Consider the following 24,196-nt stretch of genomic DNA (forward strand, 5'->3'; position numbering starts at 1 on the left):
AGTGAAGTTCCACTGGTTAGAGTGATTTCTCTTTGTAACAGGAGAATGTAAAATGGGCCAGAGGCAGCTGACAGGCAAGCTTTTTTCTCTCACTGACATGGAGTTGTATCAGAACTACCACACTTTTGTAGGTTTTTATTACCACCCTGCTGATGAAATAATACAGATTCTGTAAGTAATGCAGTTAGTCTTTGCTTTGCCTTAGCTGCACTGATTTGAAATCATGTCTGATGAATGATTATCCTAGCAGCAAAAGAATTTCATCTTCAGGTAATATGGATACAATCCCAGCAGATCATTCCTAAATGTAGCTGTTTCTGTGACAGAACTAGCATTATTCTCCAAGAGCATCTGAGAGTTCTTGGTGGTGCAATAGTGCTCACTGAGTTTAATGAGTGGAGGTATCTCTCAAATCATGACGCTGTCAGAAGGGGACTTAGGAATTATAGGAAAATGTATTTAAGTTATTTTGAATGTGGTAGTGGTGGCTTCTTTGTAGCTGAGAAAACAAGGCAAAAGTAAATGTTTGAAATAAGTGATGAGATCAGGGAACTTGGATTCATCTTCCTTTATTGATCTTTTTTTACTACAGTATCTGCATGCTTGCACTAGCAAGAGTGGAAACAGACGAAAAAATGGGGAAAGAAAACCCATGTGATAAGAAAGCTAAGAACAGACAGAAGGGTTTGAAAGGGACTTGCGCATCAAAGGTTCCTGCAAGTATTGGGCAGAACAGAAGGTATTCTTTGAATGCTAGTATTCTCCAAGTGTTGTGGTAACCTGTTTGAAACAGCAAGGGACAGATTAACCTACTTTGCTAGGAAACTTTAAAGAAATAGTGAAGCATTTTGAGAAATATTGCCACTTGTAGTGGACTTGTAATAGTGCTGTTACAGCCTCATTTACACAGTGTAGGGCAAGTAGAGTCATGGTAAAGTGATCTTTTTTCTCATGGTCTACCCCCACCACGATTTGAAGAGTGAAATGCAGCTTTACAAAATTTGAATCTACTGTCTTTAATATGCACAGATGCCTAAATACATAGTTTTTATAGTATGGTTTTAGCGGTTATGATGGTGTAGCTGGTATATCTGTGAGCAGACAGAAGTTAGGGAAAGCATTCTGTGCACTTCCTATTCAGGAAGCTATTGGACTAGAAACAGAAGAGACTTCTGGCTGAAGTGAATGTATATCCACTAATTGGCTCTCATCAAACATTGCCAGCTGTCAAAGTTAAGCATCATGGCTTTTGTCGAAGGCCTGTAATCCACCCAGATTATCAATCACGGCACTGCTTGCTTTGCCAGTCATTCCTCCTCGGTAATTGTTTCTGTCAAGCAGGGACTTCTGCCAGGAACAGACCCGAGCAACCTGACAACAGCCGAGCAGGCACAGAAAGTGAGGCTCTATCATGGCCTTGAACACAGCCTTGAAGTATGACATAAAGAAACTACCTTCTCCTTGCCATGTGTTCCAGACTTTTTTCCCATCATTTTTAATCATCAGTTACCACAGTAACAGCATTCAGTGCAGTGTCAGCAGTCTTCTGTGGCAGCATTTCATCTTCCTGTGGTATTACATATACACTCATTCCCCTCTCCTTCCTCCTTTTACCTTTACCCTCTACCTCTTGTATTACTAAATAATGATGTATGTTCAAGCAAGTTACTTGCTGTAGCTGGCCTCATGGTTCCAGAGAAATAAACTGTCTGTTGGCCCTGCTGTAAACAGCCATGCCTGTTTTCTGCTTGTGCCTTGACTAGGGCTTCAGTCAGCAGTTTTCAGGGCATTGCAATGGTGGCTCTGTAGGTTTGCTTGGAGGCCAAGGTTTGTTTCCTCACTGAAAGACTGAGGTTTATAAAATTGCTTTGGAACTCAGATGACAAAGCAGTGCTTGCTACCCATTCTTTCCAGACAGTTGTAACATTACAAAAATACTCTATGTACTGATATTTCCCAAGTTTGATCTCAGTTTTCAAAAAAACTCAGTCTATTAGAAATATTCCTCCATTGTATTGAATGTAATAATATTTTCATATTATAGTTTTACAGCTTTTTAATTCGTTAAAACTTTGCACAAATTAATATAAAGTAATAGGATAATTGTTGACAGCATCCATTGCCACATTTACAGTCTCTCTCATTCAATGATTACAAAGTCCCAAGCTAAATTATTGAAGCATCGTCGTCCCTGGCTAGAAAATCAGGATTGCTGGACAAATCTAGGTTAGCAGCTGAGATCCTGCTTCCCATTCATGTGCCTTCTCCATTAAGTGGCAACCAGCCTGGTTGTTCTTAACATCAGTGCTCTAAATTTTATGTTGAAAACAGTTACCCTCAGTTTCTTTCTGTTAGCTGATAAATTCATGAGATAGATACAAAAACTTAGAACAAGCAGTTTAGAAGTGCTCGAGATTGCCAATAGTCCTTAATTCAAGGAATAAAATTATGGGTGCATCTTCTTTTGCTTGACTGTTACAGCTTGTGCGGTAGTTGGGAAGGGTCCATACACAATGACTTCCTGTTTGTTGACCAGTGGCAGGATGTGCCTCAGGGATAAAATATGTGAGACTTTCCAACAACTGGTTCTTGTGGCTGGGCTGGTTTGGCATCACTGTTTCGGTATTTGGATTGATGATGTTTGAATGCTGACCGGAAAAACAGAAAGTTTATGATTACATTTAAATCTTGTCATTTAGACACATTGTTTACTGAACTCTGAAGTTTTGATGACAAAGAGGATGAGATCAGATCTCATCCTGATAAAAACAAAGCCAGGAATATATTGTGTGTGAAGAAAAAGGGATTTAACACTAAAATCTCAGCTCTAATAGAGGAAAATATAGAATGACTTGTAATGCAGTAAAAATACAGTGATTTTCCAAGATGAGCATGTGATCATCCTTAATATTTAATTGACTGGATGTGTCTTTTTCTACAATAATAATTCTTATCAGTTTAAGCTGTTTTACCTGGCATCGGCAATTGTCTGGAAGACACACGTCTTGTTAACTTCATCTCCAGTCAAAATGTGCCAGCTTAGTACATTATGATTACCCGTTCCTACATTTATTGATATGATTCCACAGGGAAGACACAACACGTTGAACAGTTTCATACTTAAACTGTAAAGCAAGACTTTACTTGTGGTTACTTATGTTTGGATGAAAACCCTAGTGAACGTGTCACTTCAGTGTTCTCTCTTAAATAAATGGCAGTTTGCCTTTCAACTCTCTGAAACCCACTTCAGTGGGTTTACTGATGCCTTTCTGTCAGTTTAGAGTTTCAGAATCTTTGCTACAGGCACAGCTCACATAACGCGTTTTTGCGAAATTTCGTTCATTGTTATAGTTTTTTTCTAGCAGAGTATTGTAAAATTGTGTTCTGGAAACTTGTCCTAATCATTACTGAGGTAAAAACATTAGTTTACAAACTGTGAGGAGGTAAGCTGAAAGGAAAAAATTAGCAACTTTCTGGCTGTAGCATTAAAGGATTAAGGATCAGGCTGCAGGAAAAGTGATGGAAGTCCCCATTTCTTCAAATATTTTTAAAGAATTGACAAATAATCAAAAATTACTTTGAAGAAAAGCCTTGCATTGACTTTCCAGGATATTCCTTACAAAGGGGTTCTGAATCTGTTTACTGTGAAAGATGCCATTGGACAGCTGATAGCAAATTCACATATTGATGGCTGGTAGAAAGGTAGAGGCAGAAAGCCAAAAATGTTTTACCAGCTTTAGTACTGGTTTTAATTCATATAAGAACTGTAACTGGTGAGGTAATAGATAATGCAACATATGTTCCAAAAATATTTAAAGAGAAGGTGGAAGTCAGAGATCCATGTTGACTGCTTGTCTCATAGAGGTAAACAAAAGATGTAGAAGATTTCAAGTAGATTGCAGATAAGCAGTTGTATAAATTAATATTCAAGTAATTGTGTTCTTTACTTGAAGGAGGAATGGTGGAAAGAATTGTGTGCCTAGAAATATGCAATGAAAAATAGTGATCTATAAGATAGCATATGTTGCATATTTGGGGTTTTAGCTGGGGAATAACATAATAAATCAGTAAGCTTTTTGCTTGCAGAAGGAAAAATACATAGCCGGCAATAATTATAATCCCCGTCATCAAATTAAATCAAAATTAAGTCTTAACTCTACAGAATGTACCTCAACTTCAGTAAATAGTGAGCTGTTGATGAACAGCGGTCTTGGATGTTTTTCAGCTTATGCCCTGCAATATCTCTGTCTGCAGGTTTTTCATCATATACTGTATTAAGCTCCATGAAATTCTGAAAATAATTCCCCTTTCTGAATCAATCCAATTGAGCCTAGTCCAGTACACTGTATCTCGGGCTAGTGAATAGATAGTACAGAACAAAATACAAGTTTCATATTGTAGTTGGAAAACTGAGATACATGCTGGCAATTAGATCTAGTTTCTTGATTCTAACCCTTCACTAATTTGCATACTAAATTGGTAGAATAGCATATCAGGTTTATCAAAATCAGTCACAGGTTTATGAAATTAGGTATCAGTTACTTATGATAGCATCTGCAAATGGACTGCTGCTGATGGCTGCAGACTCCCCTCAGTTCTGTTAAATTCATGCTATTATGTTCTGAAAAAGCCAAGTCTTAAAAAAAAAAAAAAAAAAAAAAAAAAAAAGGCACTTTATTCAATTTATTCAGGTTTTTTGGTGCTAAGTAAATCCATGACTCTTATTCCTTCATAAGTACAATATGTTCTCTATGCCCTGCTCTCTGAGATGAAAAAATATTCATGACCATAGAAAAGGCATGTATTTTTTTTCCCTAGCCATCATGTTTTTGCCACTTGACATTTGTAAATGTGTGTAAGGAGAGGATGGAGATTTTTTTGCTCCTTTCTGACTTGGGAAGTTGTGAGGATTCTGTTAACAGCTGCCAACTCTGAAAGATAAGGATGAGAAAGTTGATCCTGATGGAGATCCTGCTTCCCATTCCTCCCATGAATGCAGGTCTGTGGACAATGCTGTCAAATAAGAGGTAGTGATTTGGACAGATTGTGTTAGGGCATTTGTGTTCTGCTGTCTCTGAGTGGACATTTATTGAACACAAAGTAAACAAATGGCTTCTGTCCTGCCCTTTCTTTGCCTTAAAACCTACTACCAAAGGTTTGAGTCTTTTCAGTACCAAGAAATGCTTTTAAAGATTGTGCAAGGCAAATAAGTCTCAAACTCAGATAACAGAAGATTGCTATCTGAATTTACATGGTCAAATCACACAGTTATCATATGGAGATAAGATCAATGAGGTACTAAAGCATGTTCAGTTTCATATATGAGTAAATTTACCTTTGCAATAGCATGTCACATAATTTTAGGTTATCAATAAGTGAATATTAGTCTCTCAACTTCCATAATGTTTTTGTCTCCAAATGAACATTAAGTCTGATCTTAAGTATTGGTACTGGTGCCTGGGAGAAGTAATGGTCTTTTATCTTCAATACAGCCCTGGTTAAGGGATAGCTGCTTTATTAGGGGTATTGTTCTCTTTGTTTGATCACAACTTTACAATCACAGAACTCAGTCTTTTGTTCCCTTTCTGTTTACCACCAATTCCTGTCTTTCCTAGAGTGAATACAAATATTTCCTGTAGCTGAATAAACAAAAAATAAATGGAGCTCTCACAGCTGACCCTGGCCAAGTTCTTCACAGGATTTGAACAACCTGGGCATCTCTTGTTTTTACAGTGGGATTTTTACTAAAGGGAGAACTTTAATTTTTTAAACACTCAGTTTCACTGTTACACCATACTTAGTCCTTTCAATAGTTTAAGAAATTAATCTTCCCACTTTTTTCACATTAAGCTGAAACTTAACTGTAATTTCTGACACCACGCCAGTGTGCCCTCCATCTCCAAAACACTAGTAGATAAAACCTTGGCCTCATCTCCTTTGTTTCAGCTAGCAACCCAAACTGCTGCCAACTGCTGACATTAATGTTGTTGGAAAAAAAAAATAAAAAGCAATATAGAGATCCTTAAGAAAACATGCATACATAAGTTGTTTAAACTTGGAAGACGGCATGGGTTTATTTTCTCTGTGGAAGTAATAAGTACTGTACCTTCTTGTTCTATATTTTTCTTCTCTTTGGCAGGAAAATATTTATACGCACAAATTTTCATTTTGTATCTCTTTTGTATCTCACAAAGAGACAGGCAAGGTATCAGAGCCTGCTCCTGGACTGGAAAAAGAAGGATCCACAGACTGGGGGATATTGGGGAGCACAAGCTAAGAGTAGTTCCTCATTGTCCATCTCTATCCTTTTCATTGCTATCAGATTATGAAAAGATTTATTTCTCCTCTCTTATCTGCTTTCCCATCACCTCTATAAGTTTAATGTCTTTGCACTAAAATGATCATTAAGGAAGAAACAGCAAAGGTATGATCTGCCTAGTTTTTCATCTTGTTCCACAGACCTTTTCCTTTTGCTGGTTCTGTAGCAGAGATGGAATTTTCTAAGATTTTTCTAAGCTTTACAGTGTGCTTTATGGTGCTCAGTTGGTGAGCCTCTACTGCTATTTCATGGCATAATGTAGTATAAATCATAGAAAGACAATAGGTTAGAAATAGAGAAGGCAGTGGCAGGAATAATGTATGAAATGCAGATACCTTAGAGAAACTTACCTGACAAAAACTGGAATATTTCTACACATTGTGTGCCATGAATTTCTTTTTCCTTAATAAGAATAATTTTGGCACAAATGCAGTAGAAAATCTGATTGTTTCTCCAGTTTTCCAGCTAGTCCTATTATCTAAGCATTGGTGCAGGCTTAAAAAACATCCTCTGCAGGGGAAAATAGAAAAAAAGTGTTAATTTATTGTGATTCCCCTTGCTTGTATACTGCATGCAATAGCAGGGCAGATGGACAGGAATCATCTGTGCAACCTTGTATTGCACATGTGCTGCTATGTGCTTGGGCAGGAATTCTGCCTCTGTGGACCAAACACAGGGACAGTGTAGATGGACAGGAATTCTGTGTCTGCAGACCACACGCACAGATGGTGCGGACAGACAGGAATGTAATGTCTGTGTGTTTGTATGAATCTTATGAGACAGGGCAGTTCTATGTGGATGTCAGCCCTAATAATTGGCCATACAAAGAGAATTCTTAGCATTAATTTAGATCAGGGCAGCAAAGCCCTGTTGGCTGTCAAAGGAAATGCCCTTTCAACTCTTCATGATATGGGGAATTTTGCCTAGATTGAAAGATGAAAGTGAGGCAAAAAAAAAATAGCATTTTTTTTCTTCTTCTATCTTTCATATGCAAGAGCTTTTTAAATTAATTTCAGAACATGCAAAATAGTCTTAAAGGTTTGTGATTTTTTTTACATAAATGTTGCTATCAACACTGTTTATATCATGTAGACACAGACACATTCATGTATACACCCAGAGCTAGGTTCTGGGCTGTTACAGACAGTCTGTGTTGAGATGATACTGAGCAGCTCACATCGCTTTAGAATCTAGGAATTTGTATCTGTACATAACTATTTTTTTTGCCAGGAACAGCATGCGTAGAGGGTTTGCTATTAACAACTCTTTGAAGCTGCAGGCAAATGCAATTGAAGTGGTGAGTCAAATAACAGTGAAAATACGTAAGGCTAAAAAAGCTATGGTTAAAACACTAGTATATACCTTCAAAAAATAAAAATGGAAAATGGAATACTTTTACTACACTTAGTGTAAAGACGCAGTCACAATAGGCAAAAATTTGAAAACTTTCAAATGACGTCAACTAGGAAAGGTGTAAGTATATATACTTGAGCAGGTGGCCTACAAATGATTTTGTCAAAGCAGCTGATAATGACTTAGGTTTTAAGATTTTACAATAGGATGCATCTTCCATATAAAGTCCTAGGTGGGATTTTGGCAATCAGTTTTCGTAAGTATCACTGGACTGAGAAAATTTCTGAAAAAAAATAGTTGAAAGACTATGACACAGAAGCAGAGTGAGTAAGTCATTTCGAGCTATACAGGCAGCTGTGCTGAGGATAAGCAAGTGGGTTTACTTTGGAAAGGAGAGCCAAGTAGAAAAAATAATGAAGGGAAGAGGGATGAAGTAAGGCAGAAGAGAGTAAAATGAGCAGGGTGTGGAGATAAGCCAAAGTGAAAAGGGAAGGAGAAATTTCAAGTTATAATAAAACAGAAAGCCCCATTATCTATGGAAAAAAAAAAAAAAAAACTTTTTCAGTTTTTAATCAAAATATTTGTCTGTCCTGTGGGATACTTTATAGATAATTTAGAGTTTTTGCCTTCAGATATTTATAGATTTTGTAGGACAAGCCTATCTCTGGTGGTTAACCTTGTTACTTAAATTGCCCAAGTTTAAAGTAATCATTTTTTTTTAATCTTGGAATTAGTTAGCATAACGAGACTATTTTTAATTTTTTTCATTTTCCTTTGTAAAATACATGTGTCACCAACAGTTGTTAGAAACACTTTTGCTCTATGTATACGCAAATTGTGCTTCACCTTATTTTTCTCACAGATGATAAAATGTAAAATGGGATTTTTAGCTTGGGCCCACAAACACACTACGAGAGGGGGGAAAATGAGCAGGGGGAGAAGTACGATCAGGAGTTTTCAGCAGTTTGAGTAATGAGGACCATGACAAAGAATGTTATTTCCTTTCACATTACTATAGAAGTAGGGTTTCATTTTTTTCTTGAAGTCAGTTGTCTTTAGTGGTGTGCATCAAAGTAAGTTAAAGAGGCTGAATAAACTGTATACATTAAACATTCAGCAGACACATGAGCTAAACATGAGTCTCACTGCTCTTCATTTGAGAATTTGTAGCAATTTGGCCTCCCAGAGGCTTAAAGAAAAGGCATGGAGTGTAGCATCAGAAAACTACAGAACATAGAGAGTACATACAAACTTTTACAACTTGAGCAAAACATACTAGCTTGGACCAGCTTTTATCTTAATGTCCTCCAAAGCAGAGTTTAGATGACAGCACTATCCATTTGTTTATCCGATCTGTAGTCCCCACCAAGTAGCTTTTGAATTTATCGACCATTCCAACCAAATTTGATGGAAGGAAAGAAGTCTCAAAGATCGTGAAACTTACAGGAAATTAATTAACATCCACAGCTGGGTAGAAGAGAAAAAAGTCTAAAGTAGTGCTCCCACACAGGGAAAGGCAAGAAGAACTGCACTGTGGTGTATTTTGTTTGGCTATAGCATATGCATATGCCTGGGCATTCAGAACATACATACTTTCACACTGGTCCCAGCTGACTCTTGCCTGGAGACACCATGGGGGAGGAGGACTGGAGAAAAGAGATTATTACAGGGTTGAAGGCCATGCTTAGAAGACATAGAATACAAATCCAAAGCACGCAGATTTCATTAGCTAGCATAAAATGAGTAATAAAGTGGAATCTTATGCTCTTCAAGAGTAGCCATGCTGTCTGCAAAAGAAATCAGTTCTTAACTGATGAAAGAAGTAATGAGGACTACACAATAGATGGAGAATGGATGTAGCAGCGTGATTTAGCAACAACCAGTTGCTGTTAAGCTGATTTAAATAAATGAGTCGATTTTTGCTTTCAGGGCATGTGGCAGCAGAGGCTACAGCTCATACTTTCTCTGGCAGGCACAGTAAGGACCTTCTTTTCTGCTCTGGCGTGGAGCTGAGATCAGACTTGCCCTGATAGACAGTACCATAGGGCAGGCTCATAAAAATACCTGCTTACTTTAAACCTAGAGTGTAGAGCTTGCATATGTTCGCTGCTGGAAGGGAAATAGAACCAGTTCTTTGATTTTGTCCTAAGAATTAAAACAGCAGTTCATTTGGTTTGCTGGCTGTCTTCAAATCAATTTCAATAAATAATTTTGGGGGGCTGTGTAGTATGAGGGATCCAATATTCTTTGGGGATATTATCACAAGATGGCATTTTGCCTTTAGATCTTGCTTTAAAGTCACCCAGTCTGTATAAATTAGGTTTACAATATGATGATAAACGGTCTTAGACTTAAGTCCTTGTTGACATGTCTTTAAGGTATAGCAAAACACACATTACTGATCTTTCTGCCAAAGACCCTTACATGTAAGGAAAAGATGCCAAAGAACAAAAATACGTTTTGCTCCTGAGTAGTTAGCCATGAGATGAGAAGTTTTTATTATTATTATTATTTTATTCTTCAAGTTTTTTTTATCTTTTAAATCTGGGTCTGGCAGATTCCAGGCCTTTTGAAACAAATACAAGAGAAGCAGTTATATTACCACTGTTCAGTCAGATCTAAACACAGCTTGATGTGTCTCTTAAAGAGAGTACAAGAGGGCTAAAAGAACAGATGGAATAATGCTCATGTGGATATAACACAATAATGCATCCTAAGCACAAGGTCTGATTTGGGTTGTCCGTCGTACCACTGGTTTTCTCTATACCAGAGAGGATCCAGAGCAATAGACTTCAGTAAACTTTGTAAGCAGGCAAACCTGTAGTTGGTTATTTGGTCATCTCCTAGGGAACTATTAAAGCTCCAAGAGACACACTCCTGTACAAGGAAGGTTTCGATTCAAAGATTGATTTTTAAATCTGTCCACATATATCTGCATATGTCAAGCCTCAGAGAGAACTTCATATCCAAATGATCTCTATTAGTTTAGTTCAAAGTTTGAATATGAAGGTGAATATGAATTCTTCAGAATGAAGTTTCTCTGTAATTATTGCAGGTGGGGAGGTGAACAGAAAAATGAAATAACTAAATAGAGAAATTAACTGAGCTGATAAAGTCTTTCACTTTAGAATGTAACATTGTTGTAACATTGCCAATAGTTGATGGAGAAGCCTTTATCTCAGGCAGAATCTATGTTAAATCCTGTGGGCTTTGAAAAACCCCCATCAGTTGTGTGGAGCACTTGCTCTTTGTCGCCGTCGCTAAAACACAGACTCCAGGATGTACAGAATTTCAGTAATGAAAAGGTTTTTCATTTGTATTCAGCTGAACATTGTGTTTGTTTGCTGCTAATAGTGCAATTTCAGTTGCAAATATGAAACATAGCCAAAAGGAAAGACAAACCTTACTAATTATGTGTCTTTTAAACTTCATAAATAAAAATGACAATTCAGCATGTACCATATCTTCACAAATCTGAAAAATGTCTCCCGGACCATTAAATATTATGAATGTAAAGGGCACATTCAATAAAATACTTGACACAGTCTCTCAGAGACCCCGTGCTCAAGGTGTATATTATGCCCAAGGTAATTACGCACACCATCACATTGTAATGACAGGTGAAGAGGGTTTGTTCTCATTGTTTCTGGCAGCCAGATTCCAGCAGGGAGATGGCTGGGTATTTGCAGAGAGTATGTCTCAGTGCGTGTTCTCAGAAAGGAGAAAAGGACTATCTGAAAGTCTTTGCAGGAGCATGATTTTCAGTTACTGGATTTGGCTAATGACCTAGAAAAATATATATATATTGCTATGTTATTAATAGAGAAAAGGTTTTCAGACTGTTGCAGTTATATGTGTTTGCTCTCAGTGAAACATCCAGCTCTGAGAGCTGAATCATACGATTCTATGAAAGAAATGGGATGACTCCTTTAACTCACTGACACACTCTCTCTACCGCATATCCATTTGTCACAAGTACAGTCATTATATTAATGTTTACTTAATGTGGGGCTTTTTAAAACTCTACATTAAAGGATTAATAAAGCTTGTTTAGACTGGTTAGCAAAGCCAGAATTACATTACTCAAGTATTTTACAAAAAATGAGGAACCAGTCACTGATTTCATGGTTTCCACGGTGTCCCATGGTGGAGAAACAGATTTGACGAGAACTCTTTGAGTAAGTTAATGCAATGTGAGTATGAAACTGCCTGAATTAATATAGGTAATGCATAGCTTATGAGCTAGTATCTGATGTTTATTACAGGTCTTGCCCAGAGATACAGAAGTATGCTGTTCCTTCAAATAAAATCTGGTTTCAAAAACTTGCCAGTGTCATGGTTACCAGAACACTAGCTATCCCGCTGAAATGCGTAAGAAAGCTATGTATTCTCATTGCAACATACAACAGAGTACAAGCTTTCAAATAAAAATATTCTCTAAAATGTAAACAATGTCTGAAGTTAAAATTGTAGTTTTCAAATTTATGTGTGGAATTCCACTATAGAGAGCTTGTCAGTCCTGGGCAGCACTCCTCTAGGTTTTACCAGCAGGATATGAATCTGACTTTCCTAGATTGTGGATCAGCTTGAGGTCTATTTTTTTCTCTTATAGTAATTTAGCTGTGATAAAATCTATTAATTTGGTGTTCAGGACACAGGTGCACAAACATGCTACTGGTGTAGCCTGCAGTGAACATAAAATAGCTTTTAGGAACCTGAAGGTGAGTTCGCCTTGAAGCAGTACATCCATGAAGTAGGAACATAATGATACTTAAACAAAATTCACCATGGCTACAGTTTTGGCAGCTAAAATATTATGCAGGTGCTGTTTGGAATGAAAGCTTTCAGGTGTTGGCTGCATTAGAAACACTCTACTCCATGGTAATTTCCTTGTTTACCCAAACATTTATTGAATATAATACACAGGCAGAAACAAACTGTATGATAACCAGAAAAAGTATGGGGAGTATACAGTTAACAGTGAGTGTGTAGTGCCGAACCACGAAGCAACAGAAGAAAAGAGCGTGTTTAAAATCAGTGCTAATGCTGAGCGTTCACATCTATGATTAAAAACAAGTTTATCTCATATTTTCTCAGGGTGCTTTTTCCTTTAATATAACCACCTGTTGTAGCAAGGAATGGGACAAGGTCTGAGGTTAAGTAATGACTAGAACAGGACGGGCATTAAGGATACATGTATCAGGGAGGTGAAAAGATGACTGCAGAAGTTCTGGGGAAAAAAAATAAAGAAGTGTGAGGGGGTGGCAGGCATGATCTGAATGTTCTTTAGCATAGTCATATATGACTAGAGAAAGCTTTTTTCATGTTATGCCCTAGGCCTGCAGTTCACTGTATGTGGCCTGCAGACCTCTTGTGGCAAGCTATCTAGCTTTCAGTTAGGAGCCTGAAACTGTGCATTGGTTCTTCAATAATTTTGAGGATTGATGCTAGTCTAGGGTTGTGGGACTGTTCTTTTGTGTAGTGATTACTGGGAGACTGAAGAGTGATCTCTAAGGCTTTGACAGGGTGTGTTTCTTGTGTGCATGTGTCTGTTTGTTGTTGTTTGGGGTTTTGGTGCTTTTTTGTTTTTGTTTGTTTTGTGACTGGAGGGCAAAAAATAAGTTTAGGAGATCCACTCTGTCAAAACAGAAAGAAACCTTCTGGAAAAAATCAAGAAACCTACTGAGTTTTGTTTTTTTTTTTTTTTTTTTTTTCACATGCATGAAGAAGGTACCTGTAATGACAAATGATATTTTTTAAGCAAAATTTGGATCTGACATCCAGTTCTTATCATCACTAGTTCTGATTACAAGCTCTGTAGGTTTTAGACAAAAGTTCTGACACAACTGATTTGTCTGCATTGCTCATTTATTTTCTCATAGGACACAGTGGTTAAACCACTTTGTTGTTCATATTTTTTACAGTGATGTAGAAATGTTTGCCCTAGGATCTGAGCCATAACCTCATAAGGCGGGAGAGGATTGTATAATAGCACAATGACACGCATGTAAGGACTGCAGGATGTTGGAGTGGTTCCCCACAGTAAAGTAAATGGTTTGTTTTTAAATCATTACAACAGCCATATGCCAGTACTCTAGAAATTTCCATCCTTGTGAACATTTTTTTTTTCTGGAGAGAAGGAACAGGAGAAAATTCAGTTCATGTATTTCCAGTTATTTTGAAATCTCCCAATTAGAAGTTCTTCAGTTAGCACTGAAGTCTAAAGCAGAAGCTTTTTATTTCCATGTTTGACATAGAATTGAAAAATTGTTACGTTATATTAGAAATATGTCTGCAACACTGCTTAGAACTTTAATGCTGGAAAATTATTTGTAGTATACACCAGGAAATAAACTTATTTTCTTCCATTTCTTAATTTTTGCCTCATTCCAAGGATATATATGTGTCAATTAGTTCCTGTAGGGAAATCACAATACTGAATTTGTTGTTTTCTTGCAAAGACATTTGTATCAGACACATGCTCTCTTACAATAACAGCAGAAACAATGGAAGCTCAAGTTGGATTAAAGGAGCAACATAGAAAACTTCCTTCTAGGTGAACTGATTCTGCATGTTTGTCATCATTGGGGTGCTGGAAACACTGTTCTAGCTTAAATATTCAAAGGGCTGTAATGGAGCTAAGCAGCTAAATATTTGTGCAAAGAGAATTTTGAGAATTTTGTGCAAAGAGAATTTGTGCAAAGAATTTTGGATCAGAGCTTCTTCCACTTTTGAAAACTCCAGCTTTGATAACTATAAAATTATTTGAAAATGAAAAGTCCAAATACTAAGAATTACAGCATAATTTAGATTGGAATGGACCTTTGCATACCGTCTACTCCAACCACCTGCTCAAAGCATGTCTGATGAGAGCAGACTGCTCAAGGCCTTGTCCGGTTGAGTTTTGAGAATCTGCAAGGATGGAGATGCTTGTTCTAGTGCTGGGTAATCCTTGTTATGAAAAGGGTTTTCCTGATCGCTAACTAGAACCTTCTGTTTTCTAATTGGTGTCCACTGTCTCTTGTCCTGTCCCCTCCAGGAAGAATGTGGCTTTCCTCCTATCAAAATAATTAAGGAAGCCTCCTCTTTCTCAGGCTAAACCTGCCCAATTCTCTCAGCCTCTCGTCATGCTTTCTGCTAAGTATTAATAGTAGGATATTCTACTTGAAGTTAAATGTTAGGGGTATGCAACCTCTTAAATTCCACTTCAGAAATTTCTGTGAGAGGTGCTGTGCTTCAGGTGATTAGATCTGTATATTCTTTCATTCCTATATTGGCACTAAGACAGCTTTTTTTTTACATGCAATAGCATAAAGTATGCTGGGAGTAGCTATTTTCTTTTGCCACAAAAGTTACTGTTTTGTACCAGTCTTCTGGTAAACTTCTGCTTCTTAACAGATCCATTCACATACACGTTGAAAGTCATGTGAAAAGCTATTATCAAAATGAAAAAATTCCAAAGAAAGGTAAAATCATTTAAAATCAATAGGTCTCCTTGCCGAGAACTTATTAAATATCCAGTCTTAAATGTAATAACATACTAAATATAGTGAATGTACCTTGACAATAAGCTGGTTAAGTATTAATGTAGAACACTTCAAGTAATGATTTATGAATGATGAGTCAGACTTGGAATTCAAAACTTGTTTGACAAAACAGCAAACAATATAAAGATTTTGTGTGATTAAATTGCTTATTGCTTAAGCTCAGTTTGTTATTAGTTTTTGTTAAATTAATCCAAAATAAAATCAAATCCAGATTCAAGCCCTGGACCTTCTCTAAAATGATCTGAGTACAGTCAATTAGAATCTACGTTCTCTAGCCTTGAGACTCATTAAAAATATACTTTTCCATGAGAAATTCATTCAGTTATGAAGAGATTGAATCAACAACTGGTATTTTTACAGTGAGCTTTGAGCTTTCATTTAAGACATTTAATTTTAGTAAATCTTTGATGATTTTAATATGTCTAGCTATACATAATTCACTATGTATCATATCTGACACATGTCTGGCTAGCCCTTTTGGCTTTTTGTAATACAGGAATTTTACAAAGCTCAAAGTGGGGCTTCATCTACGTTATAAACTGGGAAATGCCTTTCCATCTGGGGTCTGCTCCAGATGTGAGAGCCCAGTGACAGTGGCAGCCAGACAACCTCAACTGAAGGAGCTGACACGAAGGCAGCAGTTCACATTGCAAGACCCAAGATCCGGCTGTCTTTTGAAATCTACTTGCAGAGTGTTATTTCTGTCTGAATGGTCCTTGTAAGCTCTGTGTGTGTATTTGTAGGTACCTGGGGACCTCCTTTCAGGATGTTAACAGGGCTTCATGTCACTAACGTTTTCCTTTGCAGACACAAGCATGTAGTGCATTTTCATGTTCACTGAAATTGCTTAACTAGAGTGGTAATGTTAAGGTAGTATTCAATTTATTTTTATCTGTCTTTTTAAACAATGTGTTGTCTAGAAATAAGGAGAACAGGAGAACCCTGTACGCAGTCAGAAGTCCTTGTGCAAGCTGAAAGTGCCCCTTGAATTTTCATTTGTGTTTAAACTCATACAAAACGTATCTCCCATATATATACTAGTCAATAATTCCATATGTATTTTATATTTTGTGATTAATATATATATATTTTTTGAATCTTGACATTTCCTGTGAAGTTGAAAAAATTCTAAGAAAAGTAAAGAAAATCATTTCAAATTTTGTTCATTCTTTGCTCAACTGTATGCAGTTTATAATTTTATACGTCTTTATTCCGTCACCTCTTCTTCCAAAAGAATAATTTATTAAATTTCTAACTTCCTCACAGGAAACCTTTTTTATTGTTCAGAATTTTCTGAGTAATCTCAGGATTTTTGTACTGTCTGGAATATCAATTGAAAACAGATTTGCATATTTAGATTAAATGTTTTTTTTTTCAGTTAATAATCAATATTCAACTTTCCTACTATTATCACCTTGTTTACCTTCTTTTTTTAAGCTGACTTCTTTTTTAAAATTACTTAAGTACATCCAACTGATGTTTTCATTGTTTTTTTCCCAAGTTGGTGTTTCAATCGTAATCCCAAGATTCTTTAACAAGGAATTAGTTTCTTTGTACACACATCTACAGCACCAGGTTTAGTAGGTAAAAGTCAACTGAGCCAGTTAATTGCAAAACTAACTTTGCCTCACAGTGAACTAGTTTGAATGTGTTTCCTATTCGTATAGTAATACCTACTAATGTTTTGTGTGCATATTTGATTTTTTTTTTTTACATGTATGGATTTTGGATATACAGAATAGCCTATATACCCTATGGTCCCTTTAGTCTCTATGACCACGTTAGGCTGAAATTCTTCTGTTTCTTGCATAGACTCAGAACCGTATGAAGCTGATGGCTGACAACTATGAGGATGACCACCTCAAATCCTCATCCCATTCCAACCAAACCAACCACAAGCCCTCCCCAGACCAGGTAAAGTGTCTCTCTTTTTCTCTCGTCAAGTAATTTTACTATGGTGGCTGATTATTTTGAGTTGTATGTAATTTTCCCCGACATGCTTGCAGTACCTTGGAACAAAAGTAGCATTCCACAGTGCAGTTATAAAACAGAAACTGATGTTGCTGTTGTGCCGACTTCCTTGAAAACTCCCAAAATGTGAACAAACAGTTCCTGATACCAAGCTGTCATTAAGTGGGTGGAGAAGAGGGGACAGACAATGAAAGCAAAGAAAGAAATGCTTCTGTCTTAAAATGCAAGACTGGAGTCCTGTGTAGCATATTCAGATTTTAGTAACTCAGGTTTGCTGCTTCAATGTGTGGAGTGTCCAGGACTGTTTCTTGTCTTCAGTAGCAGGAAATCATGCTCCAGGATCAGCTTTCTGATCTATGCATTGCATATGAGCAGTTCCCTTCATTTCCCATGAGGAAACCCTGGCCTCTGTGCCAAATGAGCACAGACTGCTCCCTCACAAACTCAATGGGCCATGAACTGAAGTAAAATCAATTTACCATTTCCAAGGCAGTGAGGAGCCTCTTGTGTCATTTACGAAGCACAGCCGTGTGTTTGATAACTATCAGAAAGATTACCTATCCCTTGGGTAGCACAGAGAATGCCAACGTAATTGCATATCCCATGTTGTAATCTCATCCATTCCAATTTAATTAAAATATTAGCGATCATTAATCACTGCCTTGACAAAATGAAGGAATGTTTGGCACTCCTCTTTGCCCTCTGGCTGAGCTAGAAATTGTTGAGATCTGAGGGAAGGCATCTCATTCTAGACCTTTAAGCACCAGCCTTGTGAAATACAGAAATTGAGTAAGATACTCAGTTATGAGGAAAATGGAGGGGTGAAAAATATATATATATTCACCTTGAAAAAAAATATATATAATTAAATATTTCTCTTCATGTCTGTATCAGAAAATAGTAAGGGGTGCAAAGGAAAGCAGAAAAATTCTCTTTTTCAAAGCAACTTCCTTCTGCATCTTGTTTTAATACCCTCCTCTAAATGATAAAGAAAGAACTACAGAGTGAGTGTCTTTAAATTTCCTGAAATGTTTTTGGAAAATGTTGGTTTTCGCTCCTTCAGGAAAGTGCAATTGTTAAGGCTACAAATTAAATTGCTTTCCTAACTTTGTTTTAGATGAAATATTAGAATATCTGTTGTTTCTGCATTGCAAGTGTGGAGTGAAATGAAGCCATTTCCACGGTGTAACTGTAGCACATGCTTGCAAGTGAATGCAGCGTAGCATTAACAGATTAAATGAAAAGATTAAATATTTAAGGAAGTTCTTGCAAAGGCCTCGAAGATAGGGCAGCAGGGAGGAGAGGGCAGGAGGAGGGTACAACGGTACTTTCCGTTTTGCATAGGGGCATTTTAAACGTTAGCAAAGCCCACAAGAAAGCAAAGCAAGCTGTACCTCAAAGTGTAACTTTGAATATTGCATAAGGAATTAAGACCGCACTTTTTACTACTATTTGTACTTACATATGTGCTTTAAATACTAACCAACTCTTTATTTCATTCCCACGCTGCTCTGGGGCTTTTCTCCCAATGTCACCTCTGCACCACTAGGATGAGGAGGAGGGTATTTGGGCATAACCAGTCAGATGCTCTTAGCTCAGCCATTTTGTTCAGAACGGTGAGAATCAACTTCTCTTGCCATTAGAAAAGTTTCCAACAGTCACTCTGCCATCTTGCTGCTGCGTGCATTGTGAAACCGGGGCGTACCCCTTCTCCCTTGCTTGCGTAGTCTCTGCATGTGGGTGTTTCTTGTGTGTTTATTTGTCATTTGCGATTTTCTTCTTCTAATAATCATGTCATTATTTCATGATGTTGTGGGGAAAACTTTCCCGGGCATGTAATTGAGTTTATATGCAAAGCAAACTCTTAGTGCATATGAGAGAACAGGAAATGTCTCTCATAATTTATCATTAACTTCACGGAGGAAATGTTTTCAGTAAGATTCTTTTCAAAGTAGTTTGCACTGTAGCCAAATCTATGTATGCTTTTTCGATTCTGGTTGGTAAAAAATTGGCTCAGAGATAATGTTCCTCCTGCAGATAATGTTCCTCCTAAAGGTTTTAAGCATGTTGAGATCTGCTGCTGAGATTGCTGCCATGCAGTCTGACCTAAATACTCACAAATATTTATCAGCTCAGCACAGATGATTCTTGATACTGACTCAGAATATAAATTGTCTGTAAATTTGAAGGCAAAGAGTAACATCCCCTTAAGCTTCCACTCGTTCTCCCATATCTTCCATTATTTAAAAAAAAAAAAAAAAAAAAATGGGGAAGAAATTCATAGCTCTTTGTCATTTAAAATGCATTTTGTTTCTCTATATCTGCACCCATACTTTTATCTTTTCTGCTGTCAAATTGTCTCTGCAAAAAAAAAACACATTTCCAGAACAGAAGGCAGTGCACAGGACAGAGACATTTTCTAGCAATGAAGAAAACATGCTTTCCTGTCCAGGAGCCTTGATTCAGAGCTGCAAAGTTCAAAATTGGATTATAAGGCTACAGTGCATAGAATTAATTTAAGCCTTGTAGTATCAATTTTAAAGTAAAATAAATTCATTTAAGTACTGAAAGTGTTTTAAAGGATTGAGATGTGATGATAACAGTTTAAAAATTAGTATGGAACTTTCTCATGTATCCTTTAAGAAAAAATATTCTACATGAGTTTCTTTGTAGCTTTTCTCAGATTTTGATTTTTCCATATCAATTGTTTGTAAGAAAACTCTTCTGAAAAACTCTGTGGTAATTATTACTTTATATCAGATTTGTAAAAAATAAAAAGAAAAAAGAAAGAAAGAACAAGTTACTCTCATCTCTTCACACTTGCTCAATTAACTGCAGGGTTACATGTCTGTCTGAATATAGATCAGATACGTCTTTTCAAGTCAACCATCTGAAAATTTAATCCAACTGTGGCATTGTCAAACTTGAATTTCATGCCTTGGGGTTTGAACTGAGAAAATCTCTTAGTGAAAAAACTATGCTTCATTAATTTAGACTCATTGTTGATTTTGCGTTCTTTTTGAATCACTGCTCTTGCAATGGTTACGTGTTAGTATACGATGCTAAAGATTTTAGAGAGAATGCTTGTAAAGTTTTGCTGAAGCATGGCAATTAAACAGGAATGATCAGGTAAGTAAACGATGAAAAGGAAGAAGACACTTGCAATGAAGGTAGGGATTATTCTGATTTTCATTCCAGAACAAAAATGAAGATTATATAACAAACACTGACAGGACCATCTTTCTCTTTTCTTCTCCCATCTACTGATTCATCTATGAATGTAACTGTGCTAAGAGAATGACTTCTTAGTTTACTGAATTAATTGGTGCTCCTCATACCAATTAAATAGGGTATATGCTTCTACTTTGTACTTGAGGCATTTTCCTTAGCTTCCACGCTATGACAGCAGAGCAAGGAAAGCATGTTACAGAATATCCTAGTGAAAATAATGAGGCAGCCAGCATCCTCACCTAACAGGCATCCCATCTGAGAAACACGTCAGTCTCAAGTCTGTCTTGCATACATCAGCAGAGAAATGCATAGAGTCGATTGATGCCTCCCAAGCCTGTTATTCCTAACAAGTACATGTTTTTATTATGATATTCCACGTACATTCAAAGAAAAACCCTTTCTCCTTCCCTTTGTAAAGAGAAGATTTTAAGCCATGAAGTACTTAATCTGCATGTGTTAAATGAAATGTGTATGTTACAATGACTTTCCAAAAGTGCCTAATAGGACTCAGAGATAATTTCATTTTTGTGAGATTCCTTTAGGTCTGAAGATGCAATCTTCTCTGGTCAATACCGAAGATAATGGAATCCACCAAAATATGTACAGTAACAAACTACATTATTTTTAAATATATATTACAAAAGGCCTTTTCCCCTTCAAATTCTGGAATTGACTGAAAATGTTAATGCTAAAAATGACAGCACTGTCAGATACAGCTCCACTGAAATGCAGTACTACTTCTAAACATATGCAGCCTACCTGTAGTTTCATAGAATGGTAATTTTCAGTTCAATGTAAATACCAGCCTTTTTCTATAGGACAGATTCTCTCATTTCCTTGCTGTCTGAATTTCTCATGACTCCTTTTATTCCCCAGATGGAGCTCTATGCTTCTCTATATCCAAGCATATTCGAATGTGCTTTCTTGTGAGGGTGCCCCTTTGTCTTTCTCAAATACTAAAATGGTCTGTCCAATGGCTTAATCAGTTATTACTTTTATCAAAATTAATAGGAATTTAAACTGGATGATAACCTAATACATATTAACAATATGTATGTATGCATGTTTATATTCTTGTAAACATGTGCCATGTATATGCTATATGTGGGAAAGAAGCAGCAGAGTTTCCATACATAAATTTCTCAAGCTGCTCAACTCGTCTAGTTTTCTTGTTAAGTACAGCCATGCTATCCACTATGTGAGGTGTGAGCATGGTTCAGAAATCTGCTTGTGTTACCTCTGCACATCAGAAAGGAGAACTGATTTTGTTGAATGGCTGTTGTGGGTATAGGATAACATAAAAGCTGTCAGAAGAGTGAAAGAATGAAGAATGAAGGACACATGGAAAAGCAAGGATAAGTTAAAAGTGCTAAGAGTAAGAATACAGAAAGAGCAAAAGCAAAACTCTGAGAACTGAGACATTTATCCCAGTTTATAATTTATACATACTATGTGTTTTTGAGCGTGCATGCCGTTATATAGCATTCCTCTTCCCCATATTCTATGGCTCTGGCTTGCAGTAGGAGTTGGAACCTAGGAGATGCCATCACCATACAATTTTGGAACTCATTCTGTGGAAGCATTTTCTAATAATGTTTGCCAAAAAAATCTGAAGTCACGGATATGCCTGCTAAGAAGCAAAACATTTGGCTTTGCTGTGCTTGAATTCCAGGAACAAAATCTGAAAATTAATTTTATGCTTATTAAAGTAACAGAGGAATAGCCAAAGAGTTAGCATTGAACTAGAGCACATAAAATTTTTCTTTTTCAAGATGATGAAAATATTAGAACATTACTATTACTGGAAAAAAAAAAAAATGCAAGACAAAAGACCTCTTTTTGTGACGTTTTTCTAATACTAGAGTTTAACAAATTTTCACACAGAAACAGTAAGTACTGTGAGTTGACTCCTGAAGACATGAGCATAATTTAACACATCTTTTTAAGATTTCAGAGTTAATGTCTGTTGTGGAAAGAGGAGGGTGACATAACAGGAAAATATTTAAATTGTTTTTGAGAACTGAAAAACAGTCAACTCAAGTAAATTTCATAGATTTCTTGTCAAAAAGTGTAAATTATAATGGCGACATCAACAGATTACATGTGTGTATTGCATAGCAAAGGCTATATTTTTAATTTTGTAATTGGCTTTGCTTAAGGATTTCCTGTGGATAAGAGTCATCCAAACTTAAGAAATGAAAAAAAAAAAAAAAAAAAAAAAAAAAAAAAAGTCATCAAGACTCAAGAAGAGGGACATGGAACTACTGGAGCAAGTCCAGAGGAGGGCTACTAAGATGGTTAGAGGACTGGAGCACTTGTTGTACAAGGACAGGCTGAGAGAACTTGGCCTGTTCAGCCTGGGAAAGAGAAGACTGAGAGGAGACCTCACCAATGTGTATAAATATCTGAGGGGAGTGTGTCAAGAGGATTGAGCCAGTTTCTTTTCGGTTGTGGCCAGCAACAGGACGAGAGACAACGGCACAAACTGAAGCACTGGAGGTTCCAGCTGAATATGAGAGGGCACTTCTGTACTGTGATGGTGACAGCACTGGAACAGATTGCCCAGAGAGGTAGTGGAGTCTCCTTCTGTGGAGATATTCAAAACCAGCCTGGATGCCATCCTGCGCAATGTGCTCTAGGTGATCCTGCTCAGCAGGGGGGTTGGACTAGATGATCTTCGGAGGTCCCTTCCAACCTTGGCCATTCTGCGATTCTGTGAAATGAATTATTATTTTTTTAAGTATAGTTTCTCATCATTAGATTATAATATTTTAAAGGACATCTCTTGTGAATAAATTATTTCAAGAAATAGTTTTATACTAAATAGACATTTGTGACTATTCAAGGGTAATGTAGCTTGAATGACCTTTCTGTGTTCCTTCTGTTAGGATAAAGGTATTAAAAAGTCTTGAAGTAAAAACAATAGAAACAGTTATGCTCCCAGGGAAGTTGATACAAGCAAATGTAGACAAAGAAAACAACTGAATGCTCAAGCTTGTAAGCCATGTTTCTGGTGTCTGCAGAGCAATTTTCTCTCGCCCTTAGGAATGCCCCAGATGAACATTCATGATTTCCTTTTTCTTTCATTTTGAGGAGGTATTTATTTATTTCCATCTGACAGCTGAAAGGAAATGCATAAGCATGGGCACCTAGTCAATCAGCACACCTAGCTATTCAAACAGATTTAGAGGATGGTGGCAGAAGTAGGGGACAGATGACAGGAGTCTGAAGAGCTGTGGCTAGTATGATGGTAGAGTAAGAGGGACAGAAGTAATGATATTGAGGGAGATAGGATAAGACATCTTAGGGCTTAATGCAACCCTTACCACAGTTGCCAACCCCCATGAACTTCTCATTGAGAACACTGCAGAAGAAAAAGTGCCCGTACTTTGGGAAGCTTGAGAAGAATACTTTTTTTTTTTTTTTTTTTTTTTTGTCATGCACTCTTTGGTGCTTGAATAAATATACTGATTTCCTTCAGCAAAGGATATATCTTATTCATGATGAGATCCATTTTCAGATGATTACATGGACATTAGTTCACTGCATAAATGTGATCTTTCTCTCAACATGAGGAATGTTTTGTGCTTGCAGCATGTAGAGGGCTGCTCATCCTACTGTCACAATTCTTTTAGGTTCTCAGTATTGTCACTTACTACACTGTGACCTAATAAGCTTCTCTGCAGATGCTTTTTAAATACATTTATTTTCAGTATGGTCTTTTTAATTGTTAGATCATGCAGAATGGTCAGAAACATCAAGTTTTCATGCCTGA

General features: G+C 36.9%; 1 protein-coding gene across 12 annotated transcripts in view; it reads left to right on the top strand.

Moving 5' to 3' along the window:
• Positions 1 to 24,196, top strand: part of ERC1 (ELKS/RAB6-interacting/CAST family member 1) — a 294,248-nt gene that overhangs the window by 248,302 nt on the left and 21,750 nt on the right. For 8 of the 12 annotated variants that reach the window (XM_035345700.1, XM_035345691.1, XM_035345735.1 and 5 more), the window contains one exon: positions 17,032 to 17,133. In XM_035345700.1, coding sequence (XP_035201591.1) covers positions 17,032 to 17,133 — 102 coding nt within the window. Of the gene's footprint in view, positions 1 to 17,031; positions 17,134 to 18,739; positions 18,807 to 24,196 lie in introns of all 12 variants that reach the window. The other 4 variants (XM_035345753.1, XM_035345768.1, XM_035345761.1 and 1 more) reach the window with 1 other exon arrangement.

Source organism: Oxyura jamaicensis, chromosome 1 (genome assembly GCF_011077185.1).
Source record: "Oxyura jamaicensis isolate SHBP4307 breed ruddy duck chromosome 1, BPBGC_Ojam_1.0, whole genome shotgun sequence".
NCBI lineage: Eukaryota > Metazoa > Chordata > Aves > Anseriformes > Anatidae > Oxyura > Oxyura jamaicensis.